At 50.8% G+C, this 12,768-nt stretch overlaps 1 protein-coding gene across 5 annotated transcripts in view; it reads left to right on the forward strand.

The window, feature by feature from the left end:
* Positions 1–12,299, forward strand: part of MORC4 (MORC family CW-type zinc finger 4) — a 57,306-nt gene extending 45,007 nt beyond the window's left edge. For all 5 annotated transcript variants that reach the window (XM_029067177.2, XM_029067174.1, XM_029067176.1 and 2 more), the window contains 3 exons: positions 8,454–9,447; positions 10,298–10,581; positions 12,075–12,299. In XM_029067177.2, coding sequence (XP_028923010.1) covers positions 8,454–9,447; positions 10,298–10,581; positions 12,075–12,228 — 1,432 coding nt within the window. In that variant the 3' untranslated portion in view covers positions 12,229–12,299. The remainder of the gene's footprint in view (positions 1–8,453; positions 9,448–10,297; positions 10,582–12,074) is intronic.
* The last annotated feature ends 469 nt before the right edge of the window (positions 12,300–12,768 follow it).

Genomic DNA, 12,768 nt, shown 5'->3' on the forward strand with positions numbered 1-12,768 from the left:
AGGATAATCAGGTTGGGCTCAGCCCCTGTCCCACACAAGGTTCACAGTCTAAGCAGGATGGGGAACAGCTATTAAATCCCCATTTTTCAGATGAGGAAACTGAGACACAGAAAAGTTAAGTGACTTGCCAAGGTCGCACAGCAGGCATGGCTCAGTGGAAAGAGCATGGGCTTGGGAGTCAGAGGTCGTGGGTTCGAATCCCAACTCTGCCACTTGGCAGCTGTGTGACTGTGGGCAAGTCACTTAACTTCTCTGGGCCTCAGTTACCTCATCTGTAAAATGGGGATGAAGACTGTGAGCCTCACATGGGACAGTGTTCTGCACATAGTAAGCGCCTAACAAATACCAACATTATCATTATTATTATTATGTGGCAGAGCCATGTCCTCTGATTCCAGGCCTCTGCTCTTCCCACTAGGTAACACTTCTTCTCAGCTACTGTTTGAGGTAAAACAGGACATGTGAAGTTACTCATTTTTCCAAAATCTCTCCTTGTTCCTATATAATCTAGTCAAACTCCCCCAAATCTCTCCATGTCCCTATATAATCTAGTAAACTCCTTTCTCAGGCCAAACTAACTCATGCCAAGCACCCAGCTGACTAACGCCAATGTTCTTCAGGTGAGAAATTCCATGACTTTTGCCAGTAACCTGTTCCAGCAAGGTTTTTCCTATGTTCAACCTAATTTCTCTTGCTACATTTTAGACCCATTTCCCCATCTCCCCTCAAAGATGGAGAACAACCCTACCTACATCTCTTAACTGCCTTAAGTGCCTTCAAGAATTTCAAGTGTCTCCACTGTACCGTCGTTTCTCCTCTCTCCCCCTCCACCCCATTCTAAGGAACACATCTGCTTTAATCTTTCCCTGGAGTTTCAGATTTTCTATCCTCTTAATCATTTTTGTTCTTCCCTGAGTCCTTTCCAGTTTCTCCAGATCGCCCTTAAAATGTTCAGAGCAAAACCAGAAAAAATATTTTCCAACTCCTGGCGGGTGCCCAGGATGGAATGAGGATTATATCCTGGTTCTCACAGGCCATTGTCTCTGAAGCTTTGTGACTAACTGAACTGATTTGCTGAATCATTCACCTTATCTTTTACTCCGAGACCCTGCGTCTTGAACTTGAGCCCAACCCATTTTTACCTAAACCTAATCCCCACTCTATAGCTGCGGAGTTTGTTTGTGGAACTAAAATCTCTTGTTCCTTTGGACAGTTTGCACATTTCTCTTTCTTCCTACCTTACCTTGCTGATTTCCTATTACCACCCAGTCTACACCCTTTGCTCCTTTAACACCACTGTACTTCAATCTCATCTTCCTTGCCGCCCAACCCCTTGCCCACATCCTCCCTCTGGCTTGAAACTCCTTCCCCCTTCATATCCGACAGACCTTCACACTCCCAACCTTCAAAACCATATTAAAATCACATCTCCAAAGGGCCTTCCCAGACTAAGCCTCATTTCCCTTCTCCTCCTTTCTGCATTGTCTATGCACTTGGACCTGTACCCTTTAAGCATTTATACTCACGCCAGTCTCACCTCTGCAACACTTGTGTACATATCCAAAATTTATTTTAACGTCGCCTCCTCCTCTAGACCGTAAGTTTTTGTTGGGCAGGGAGCATATCTACCAGTTCTGTCGTTTTGTACTCTCCCAAGTGCTAAGTACAGTGCTCTGCATACGGTATGTGCTCAATAAATATCATTGTTAGATTGATTCTCTTAATTTGTTTTCAAAGTTGTCAGCAACTAAGCCTGTCTTGTAGGACCTAAATCGAAGGAACCTAGTTCCGTCATCTAAATCATTTGTGTTTGCTTGTTTTATGGTATTTGTTAAGAGTTTACTGTGTGTCAAGTACTGTTCTAAGCCCTGGGGCAGATATAGATTTATCAGGTTGGACATAATCGCTGTCCCAGATGGGACTAACAGTCTAAATAGGAGAAAGTAGGGTTTTATCTCCATTTTACAGTTGAGGAAATTCTGTGTTGAGTTTGGGCTTCAGAAGCAACCTTTCTGGAACCCTCTCTGTCAATCAGTGTAGCCTAGTGGAAAGAGCTGGGGCTGGGTATAAGAGGACCTAGGTTCTAATCCCAGCTTTGCCACTTGCTTGCTCTGTGACCCTGGACAAGATACTTTTCTGTGTTTGAAATTCATTCATTCATTCAATAGTATTTACTGAGTGCTTACTATGTACAGAACACTGTACTAAAGACTTGGAGTGTACAATTAGGCAACAGATAAAGACAATCCCTGCCCAATAATGGGCTCACAGTCTAAATGGGGGAAACAGACAGCAAAGCAAAGCAGAACAAAAACAAGCAGTCTAATGCAGACATCATCAAGGTAAATAGAATCATAGAGCTATACATGTCATTAACAAAATTAATAGGGTAATAAATTATATATAAAAATATGCACAGTGCTGAAGGGCGGGGAAGGGGGAAGAGCAGAGGGCCGGGGGTGGGAACGAGGAGAGGAGAGGAGCAAAGGAAAAGGGGGACTCAGTCTGGGAAGGCCTCCTGAAGGAGGTGAGCTCTCAGTAGGGCTTTGAAGAGGGGAAGAGAGTTAGTTTGGCAGACGTGAGGAGGGAGGGCATTCCAGGACAATGGTAGGATGTGGGCCAGGGGTCGACGGGACAGGTGTGAACGGGGGACCATGAGGAGATGAGCGGCAGAGGAGCGGAGTGTACGGGGTGGGCAGTAGAAAGAGAGAAGGGAGGTAAGGTAGGAGGGGGCAAGATGATGGAGAGCTTTGAAGCCCAGAGTGAGGAGTTTTTGTTTCTTGCGAAGGTTGATAGGCAACCACTAGAGGTTTTTGAGAAGGGAAGTGACATGCCCAGAGCTTTTCTGTAGGAAGATGATCCAGGCAGCAGAATGAAGAGTAAACTGGAGTGGGGAGAGACAGGAGGAAGGGAGATCAGAGAGAAGGCTGACACAGTAATCCAGTAGGGATATTATGAGAGCTTGTACCAGCACAATAGCAGTTTGGTTGGAGAGGAAAGGGCGGATCTTGGCAATATTGTGAAAGTGAGACCGGCAGGTGTTGGTGACAGATTGGATGTGTGGGGTGAATGAGAGAGCTGAGTCAAGGACAACACCAAGGTTGCGGGCCTGTGAGATAGGAAAGATGGAAGTGCCGTCCACAGTGACAGGGAAGTCAGGGAGAGGACAGGGTTTGGGAGGGAAGATAAGTTGCTCAGTCTAGACATGTTGATTTTTAGGTGGCGGTCTGACATCCAGGTGGAAACGTCCTGAAGGCAGGAGGAGATACGAGCCTGGAGGGAAGGGGAGAGAGAACAGAGGAGGAGATGTAGTTTTGGGTGTCATCTGCATAGAGATGATATTTGAAGCCGTGGGAGTGAATGAGTTCACCAAGGGAGTGACTATAGATGGAGAACAGAAGAGGGCTGAGAACTGACCCTCGAGGAACCCCTACAGTTAACAGATGGGAGGGGGAGGAGGAGCCCGTGGAGGAGACCGAGAATGAATGGCCAGAGAGATAAGAGGAGAACCAGAGAGGACGGAGTCCGTGAAACCAAGGTGAGATAAAGTGTGGAGGAGAAGGGCATGGTCGACAGTGTCAAAGGCAGCTGAGAGGTTGAGGAGGATTAGGATAGAGTAGGAGCCATTGGATTTGGCAAGAAGAAGGTCATGGGTGACCTTTGAGAGGGCAGTCTCGGTAGAGTGGAGGGGACGGAAGCCAGATTGGAGGGGGTCCAGGAGAGAGGTGAAGCTAAGGAATTCTAGGCAACGAGTGTAGACTCGTTCTAGGAGTTTGGAAAGGAAGGGTAGGAAGGAGATAGAGCAATAACTGGAAGGGGAAGTGGGGTCGAGAGAGGGTTTTTTTAGGATGGGGGAGACATGGGCATGTTTGGAGGCAGAGAGGAAGAAGCCATTGGAGAGTGAGTGGTTAAAGATAGAAGTTAAGGAGGGGAGGAGGGAAGGAGCGAGAGTTTTTATAAAGTGAGTGGGAATGTGATCTGAAGCACAGGTGGAGGGGCTGGCGCTTTTGAGGAGGGAGGAGATTTCCTCTGAGGATACAACTAGGAAGGATGGGAAAGTAGGGGAGAAGGTTGGGAGTGGGGGGGGTGGGGAAGGGGGGGGGTGACTTTAGGGAGCTCAGACCTGATGGTGTTAATGATAGAGAGAAGCAGCGTGGCTCAAAGGAAAGAGCCCGGGCTTGGGAGTCATAGGTTGTGGGTTTAATCCCAGCTTCGCCACTTGCCAGCTGTGTGACTTTGGGCAAATCATTGAACTTATCTGTGCCTCAGTTACCTCATCTGTACAATGGGGATTACAGCTGTGAGCCGCACGTGGGACAACCTGATCACCTTGTATCCCCCAGCACTTAGAACAGAGCTTTCCATAGTAAGTGCTTACAAATACCACCGTTTTTTTATTTTTTATTTTAATTTTCGTAATGAAGTAAGTAGCCAGATCGTTGGGGGTAAGGGATGGATTGCGGGGGAAGCAGAGGACCTGAGGAGAGACTTAAAAGTCCAGAACAGTTGGCGGAGGTGATGGGCATGGGAGTCAATGAGGGAAGAAGAATAGTTTTGCCTGGCAGAGAGGGCGGTGTTAAGGCAGGAAAGGATAAATTTAAACTGAATAAAGGTGGCTTGGTTCTTAGACTTTTGCCAGCAGTTCTTAGCAGCTTGAGCATAAGTGCGAAGGAGGTGGACAGAGGCGGAGATCCAGGGTTAGTGGAACGTGAGCGGCGGAGGGAAAGGGGAGTGAATGAGTTGAGTTGAGTAGAGAGAGTGGAGGTGAGAACGATCATCTGATCATCGAGAGTGGAAAGAGAGGATAGGGAGGCAAGGTGGGGTGTGATGCTTTGGGAGAGACAGATGGGGTCAAGAGAGCAGAGGTCTCTGTGGGGGAGTAATAGAGACTTGCAGGGCAAGGGAGTGTGAGAGAGGAGGCAGATGAGAAGGTTATGGTCAGAGAGAGGGATTTCAGAGTTGGTGAGGGTGGAGATAGTGCAGTGGTGAGAGATGATGAGATTAAGGGTGTGACCAAATTGGTGAGTGGGCGAGGTGTGGTGGAGCAGGAGGTTGGCAAAGTCGAAGAGTGATAGCAGGCGGGTGGCAGAGGAGTCACCGGGTTCGTCCATGTGATGTTGAAGTCTCCGAGAATCAGATAGGCAGGGAGAAGGAGAGAAGGAAGGTGAGAAAGGGGTCAAGGTGGTTAAAGAAGTTGGAGGTGGGACCAGGGGGCCAGTAGATGAATCTGGAGGGGGTGATAGGGGTGAATGATATGGGCTTCAAAGGGGGGGAAGGAGAGAGAAGGGGGAGGGGGAATATTGCGGAAGCGGCATTGGAGTGCGAGAAGGAAGCCGACGCCTCCTCCTTTCCCAATGAGTCTGGGGGAGTGGGAGAAGGAAAGGCCTCCACTGGAGAGAGCAGCAGAAGAGACCGTGTCCTCAGGAGTGAGCTAGGTCTCCCTAAGGGTGAGGAGGAGGAAAGAGAGGGAAAAGAATAGGTCAAGAATGAAAGGGAGCTTACCTATAATGGAGTGGGGGTTCCATAGGCCACACTTGGCAGCAGCTGTGGAGGAGGAGGAAGGAGTGGGAAGGGAGCGGTGGGAGGGGAGGGTTTGGATGAGAATGAGATGGTGGCAACCTGTGCGGGGAGAGGGAGATGAGGGGTGGCGATGGGACAGGAGACCTGGGATGGGATGTGGGCGGGAAAGAGGGAAGGGAAGGGGATGGGAAGAAGGGGTTCAGTGGCGAAGAGCGCAAGGTGGGGGGGATGAGGGTTGGCGCTGGTAAAGTGGGATTCTAGGGAGGGGGTCGGGAGGAGAGGAGGAGGCAGTGGAAAGTGAGGGAAAGAGCTGGGAGGGAGAGGGGAAGGGGAAGGGGAAGATTGGGAAGGGCAGATGGGAGGAAGGGGGTTGGAAGGTCATGGTGAAGTGAGTGAAATAAGTGACAGCACGGAGAACAGTTAACAATTAACATGTGATAGCAATAATATAATAATATGATACAGTATTCCTCATGTGTAAAATGGGGATTAAAGACCTGGGCTTTGGGGGGATTTTTTTAACGGTATTGGTTAAGGGCATACTATGTCGGCCACTGGATCAAGTGCTGGGTAGATATTCAATCGTATTTGTTGAGTGCCTGCTGTGTGCAAAGCACTGTAGTAAGCGCTTGGGAGAGTACAGTATAACAACAGATACATTCCTGCCCAAAACGAGCTCAAAGTCTAGAAGGGGATTTGAGATAATCAGGTTGAACACAGCCCCTGGCTCACATGAGGCTCACAGTCTTAATTCCCATTTTACAGATGGGGTAACTGAGAGACAGAGAAGAGAAGGCGTTTGCCCAAAGTCACACAGAAGACAAGTGGTGGATCCAGGATTAGAACACATGACCTGACTCCAAATCCTGTGCTCTTTCCACTAGTTCCATGCTGTTCTCCCTCCCCTTAGACTGGGAGCCCCAGGTCAGGGACTGTGTCTGACCTGATTATCTTGTATCTAACCTTTAGTAGAGTGCTTGGCACCTAGTAAATACTTAACAAATACCATCATCATCATTATTATTATAATTATCACACTCTAAGCCTGCCCGCCCTAGGGACCACAGGTCACTGATTACTTTTTTTCATGCAAACTCCAGTTGCTTGTGACTCCTGCTTTCCAGCAACATGAACCAGTCTATTAGTGCTTCATTTGTGACCAAGATCTTCATTTGTGACCAAGATTGCCCAGCAGGACTGAATTAAAATGCTTTCTGAAGTCCAGGCCGATTACATCTGTAGCTTTCCTCACACCAGGTCTACAAGATCTGTCCCAAGGGGGAATTCAGTTGATATGACATTTGTTCTCTCCACTGAAAGTGTCGAGAACCTTGCTGTCTTTAGTGACGCCCACAGACCGATAGTTCTCCTGCATTCCCAGATACCTAAGTTAAGCCAACCTTTACTGATATTCAGAATTCTGTCCTCTTTTGTCCCAGAGCCCTTCCCTTTCCCTAGAAAGGCGAAGTTGGTGGATCCTCGGTGGATCAGACAAGAAATACCACCTCATCACCCAAGAAAGTAATTTTGCCCCGTGGACCCTGGCCTGGACTGTTAAAGAGAGTTTACAAGAAGCCAAGGTTTTTGCAATGTTTTCTAGGTAGATACACACAGGCATTGCAGCAATTTAACAGATGATTCTAGGTTGCCAAGGGGCAACTGGTAATACTCTCAATCCTCTGGCTTCCAATGGAAACTTGGAGGTCCATCTGGGGATGGGGACGGTGGAGTAGTTAATAATAATGGTGGTATTTGTTAAGCACTTACTATGTGCCGAGAGCTTAGTGCCCAGCGCTTAGTACAGTGCTCTGCACATAGTAAGCACTTAACAAATACCATAATTATTATCATTACTAAGGATGGGGTAGATACAGCGTAATCAAGTTGGAGTCCCTGTCCCACTTGGGGCTCACAGACTAAGTAGGAGGGAGATCAGGTCTTGAACCCCAATTTTACAGGTGAGCAAACTGAGGCACAGAGTAGTTAAGTGACTTGGTCAAGGTCACACAGCAGGCAAGTCGAGGATCTAGGATCAGAACCCGGGTCCTCAGGCCCCCAGGTCCTTGATCTTTCAGCTAGGCCACACTGTTTCCCGGAGCTCCTCCCCATGGCTCTCTGTTGGCGATGGGGGCACAGACTCCTGGACCCCGTGTGTCTTGGCTGCTCCTGTCATAGGCTGAAGGTGACCAGGGGCCACGTCCGGGGTCTTTCTCCTAGACAGGGAGGGCAGACGGCCTTGCCCCACTGGAGCAGGGAGGCCCCCAGCGGTGTCTGGGAAGTTGGGAAGTAGTTTGCGCTTGGCTGAAGGACCCACTTTGTTCCCGGCCGAGGCTGAGTGTTAATTAACTTTTACAAGTGAATAATGGGCAATCCGGTCGGCCGGCACGGGGCCAGGCCAGGTTCCGTGGCCACATAAAGATAAATGTGCGTATGTCTCTGAAACTGGCCAATTTCATGCAACTTTCAAATTAACAAGCTACCTCATTCTCCCCACCCCCAACTAGCCCATGTATGACTTTTTGTTCCACGGTTGCATTCCGGCGATTTTTTTGTGTGTGTGTGTTGTGCTTTTGTTTTTGGGGTTTTCTCCCTGTAGGAAAAGAGACTTCAAAGCCATGGGCTGATGTTAGAGCCAATGTTCAAGGTTCCTAGCAAGGTCAGGCTGGTCATGCCAGAGTCAGGCACTCCCCTTTCCTATTGTTTTCTAGGCCTCCAGCCCCCCAGCCCTCCACCCCCATTGGTAAATGCAGAAGCTGTAGAAGGCTCTGGATGCCGGGAGGGTTTTGGGAACGGTTGGGGGTTGTGAGGAGGTGCGTGCTCGAGACCAGCAGGCCTGGATTTTGGTGGGCTCCAGACAGGGCTTCACCTGCAAGGTAGCCGTGGTCATTGCGGTATTGGCTGCAGATGCATTAACTCCACCTTCTTTCTGACAGGCACGCGCTCAAACCGCTCCCAGGAGGACCGCTGGAGAAGCGGAGACGATGCCACAAGCCAACGCCGGCAGCATCTCCCCCAGACCCGGCCGGCCCCCACAAAAGAGAACGTCCGGTCGATGTGGACAGAGATGGGGAGCGTGGCCGGGATGAGCCGGGCCAGGGAGGAAGTGTGCCACCCTGGATCCTCCCAGAATGCCCGGGGACAGCCCAGTGCCCCCGCCACCTCGGTGAGGTGCCCCCAGAAGAATGTCAAGGGGCCCCGGAGAGTCCCTGGGCGGAGAGTGCAGTCAGCGAGCTCCCCGCGGAACCAGAAGACCTAATGCCAAGCTTAATAGCCGAGGACGCCGACAGACATAGCGGAGGGTTTAGGGCTGTGGGCCCCAGCCCAGAGGAAACGAGCAAAGGACCTTTCGTGGCAGTAGTAGGGGTCTCAGAGGTCGTTGCTGATGGACAGGTGCCCATCCAGTTGATTCCATTCAGCCGAGAGGAGAGGTCCGACCGACGGAGGACAGTAGAAGGGGACCTGAACCAACTCCATTCTGGAGAGCTGGAGGGAGGCCGGCCAGAGGATGGAGACCTCAGGCTGTTTAGAACCAGGGAACACCAGAAGGCTGAGGGAGGGCAAGAGGAGCAGAGGCGAGCCCTGAAGCTGGAGGAGCCGGGGGGAGGTGTGGAGCTGAAGGATCCAGAGGGAGCTGTGAAGCTGGAAGAGCCGGGGAGAGCTGCAGACCTGAAAGAGCAGGGGAGAGCTGTGGACCTGAAGGAGCCAGTGGGAGCTGTAAAGTTGGAAGGGCCGGGGAGAGCTGCAGAGCTGGAGGATCAGGGGAGAGCTGTGGACCTGAAGGAGCTAGAGGGAGCTGTGAAGCTGGAAGAGCCGGGAAGAGCCGTGAAGGTAGAAGAGCCGGCGGGAGTTGCAGAGCTGGAAGAGCTGGGAAGAGCTGCAGAACAACTGAAAAAAGTCTTGGCAGAAAGGGATTTTCTCCAACGGAAGGTTAGGACAGCCTCTTGCGACTGGGTCCAGGAGGGAGTTTGCAGCCAAAGGGGAGGAGGCAGGGAATGATCCAGGTGGAGGGCTTGTATCCAGAACACTTTCATTGAGGCACTCCACTTCGAGAGAACCCAGGTAGGCTTCCATTCTTCTTCCTGAGTTGGGGGTGTCCACTTCATGACCAGATGGGAGTCCCCAAGTGGAATAAGGGATGTAAGTACCATTCATTCATTCACTTTTATTGAGCACTTACTGTGTGCAAAGCGCTATGCTAAGCGCTTGGGAGAGTACAATATAACAATAACAATACAACAATAGACAGACACATTCCCTTTCCACAATGAGTACCAGGACTGGCATAACCCACTCTTGCTTGGGGAACAGCACGGCCTTTTGGATAGGGCAGAGGACTGAGAGACGGGACTCCTGGTTTCTAGTCATCCTGGCTCTGTCGCTTGCCTGGTCTGTGACCTGGGGCCAATCCCCTAACTTCTAGGCCTCAGTTTCCTCACCTGTCAAATGGAGATTAAATACTTGTTCTCCCTTCCCCTTAGAAGGTGAGACCAATGTGGGACAAGGACTGTGTCCGACCTAAGTATCTACCCCAGTGCTTAATATACTGCTTAGGGCACACTAAGTACTTGACAAACACAACGATTGATAGCGCTAATAATCACTGTGGTGTTTGTTAAGCACGTACTATTACCTTGAGCGGGTATCCATGGAGGCAGGACTTATAACCGTTGTGAAGAATAATGCCCCGAAGTGCTTTGAGGTTCTCTCCTGTTCACTCCCCAGGGAAGGATAGAGACCCTTCTGGCCCATGACCATTTTCCTGTCTCTTTGGCTGCAGGTGGAAGAGCTGGAGCAGGAGAGAGGCTGTTTGCAGGCTGAGCGGGAGAAGACCCGACACGAGCTGGTGACCTTGCGGACCCGCGAGACAGAAGGCTTGTACTGGAGCAAGAAACACATGGGCTACCGTCAGGCGGAGCTCCAGGTGCTGAAGGCCGAGCTGGAGCGGACCCTGGAGGAGAAGACGGAGCTGAAGGAGAGGCTGAAGGAGAGCCAGATGCACCTGGAGGTGCTGCGAGCTGCTGCCGTCTCCCACAGGAGCCCGGAAAGAGGAGACGCAAAGAGGTTCTTATTGGGTTGTCTCTAGCAGGAGGGCCTCCGGGCCCCGAGGGCTAGGATGGGGTAGGCTCACTTGGTGGGCTCTTGGGTACGGGGCTGCGCAAGAGGGGTTAAAGAACATGGCGGCCCCGATCCCTGGCACGCCCTTCCTTCCCGTTCCCTTTACCACTGAGGCACTTCAGGGCTTCAGAGTCACTTATGCAGTTCGTTTCCACTTGTCAACTGAGATAAATTACAAAGAGCCAAAAAATCCTTGCATCCCAATGGACCAGTGCAGGGGAAAGGCAGAACTAGGATTGCCATTCATTCAATTCAGTCATATTTTATGAGCGCTTACTGTGTGCTGAGCACTGTGCTACGTGCTTGGGAGAGTACCATAAAATAATAGAAATATTCCCTGCCCCACAGTGAGCTTATAGTTTAGGGGGAGGAGACAGACACCAATTCAAGTAAATGTTCCAGATACATACATAAGTGCTGTAGGGCTGGGATGGGGGAAGAATGAAGGGAGCAAGTCAGGGTGACGCAGAGGGAGTGGGAGAAGAGGAAAGGAGGGGCTTAGTGTGGGAAACCTCATGTAGGAGTTGTGCCTTCAAAAAGACTTTGAAGGCGGGGAGAGTGATTGTCCTCCGGATTTGAGGAGAGAGGGCGTTCCTGGCCAGAGGCAGGACATGGGCTAGGGGTCGGCGGCAAGATAGGTGAGATCCAGGTACACTGAGAAGGTTAGTATTAGAGAAACAAAGTGTGTGATCTGGGCTGTAGAAGACAAATGAGATGACGTCGGAGGAGACAAGGTGGTGGAGGGCTTTAAAGCTAATGGTGAAGAGTTTTTGTTTGATGTGGAGATAGATGGGCAACCACTGGAGTTTTTGTCCTTACCCGATTTCACGTGAGACTTCCCGATGTTGACTGGGAAGCAGCTCACATAGGGCTTTGAGTCATGTCAGCGTCTCCGCTCGGCCGGTGGCAGGTCACGGTAAAGCTTTTGTATTGGCATGCAGAGGATCGCCCCAGAGTGCTTCGGTCTGGCCTCCAGCCTCTGGCGTAGATACTTAAAGGGCTGGCTCAGGACTGCTAGTGGCCAAACACATGGGGCAGACCTGCAGGTGAAGGAGCTGCAGTGGACAAGTCCCCCAGGGTGGAGTGTTCCCATCTCAATTAACCAATCCATCATATTCCTTGAGCTTGTACTGTCTGCCGAGCACTTTTCTAAGTGCTTGGGAAAGTACATTACAATATACTTCCTTTCCCACAGGGAGCTTAGTATTCTCCAAAAGGTGCGGTCACTTTGGCGAGCTTCAAGATATTGGCCTTTTCCATTTCATTCTGTCCTGGCTGATGGGAAGCTAGCAGTCTGGGAACTATGGGCTGTCAGTGGGTGGTGGGCCCCAAGAGAACTGTAGGTTGGGATGGAGGAGCTATTCTCTCAGGACTGTGGGTTTCCCTCTTTCTCCCGACTGTGCCCCTGATCCTCCTGTCACTTCTAATCGCCCCCACAGTGCCGTGGAGAAGCTCAAGCATCTGCGGGCGAATGTCAGCCGGCTCCTCTCCTCCGTCCTCCCGCACCTGGAGCTCCACGAGATCGACTTCGACTCCGATCAGGTGGACGAGATCCTGCAGACGGTGTTAGAGACCAACCACATCCTGGATTGACTCCATCCCTTTCCCCCGGACTCCTGGCCCATTGTACAGAATGTTTTATTAAACCCCCAGCCCACTTCTCAGTTGGTCTTCCTGTCTCGGGGGTGTGAATGAGAAGGAGCCCCGAAACCGAGCCCCCAGAACGAGGGGCCTTAAACCCTATAAGTAGAAGATGGCGATCGTGCATGCACCTGCAGGGCCCGATGGGGGAACCTCAGGAAAAGTGGGTTTTGGGGGCTGATTTCATAGGTCATTTCCTTTTCCTGAAGCTCTTTGCGGTAGCAGAGGATGGGAGAAAATGTCACAGTATGGGCTGCAAGGGTGCCAGCTGCTCATTCAGAGTTTGGAGGGTGGGGACAGACCTCACAGAGAAAACAGGCCAAAAAGCCACTATTTGGAGATCTTTTCAACCCTGATTATCAGCTTCCACATCTTGTCAGAGAATTGAGCTGAGCAAGTCTGGGAGGCTCTGGAGGCCATTGCCCCATGGGAGTCACCCTCACCCCCGTCGATGGCAGCGACCTGTCTCCAGGAGCAGAGCTCAGAGCTGAC

The sequence above is a fragment of the Ornithorhynchus anatinus genome, chromosome 6 (genome assembly GCF_004115215.2).
Source record: "Ornithorhynchus anatinus isolate Pmale09 chromosome 6, mOrnAna1.pri.v4, whole genome shotgun sequence".
Classification (NCBI taxonomy): Eukaryota; Metazoa; Chordata; class Mammalia; order Monotremata; family Ornithorhynchidae; genus Ornithorhynchus; species Ornithorhynchus anatinus.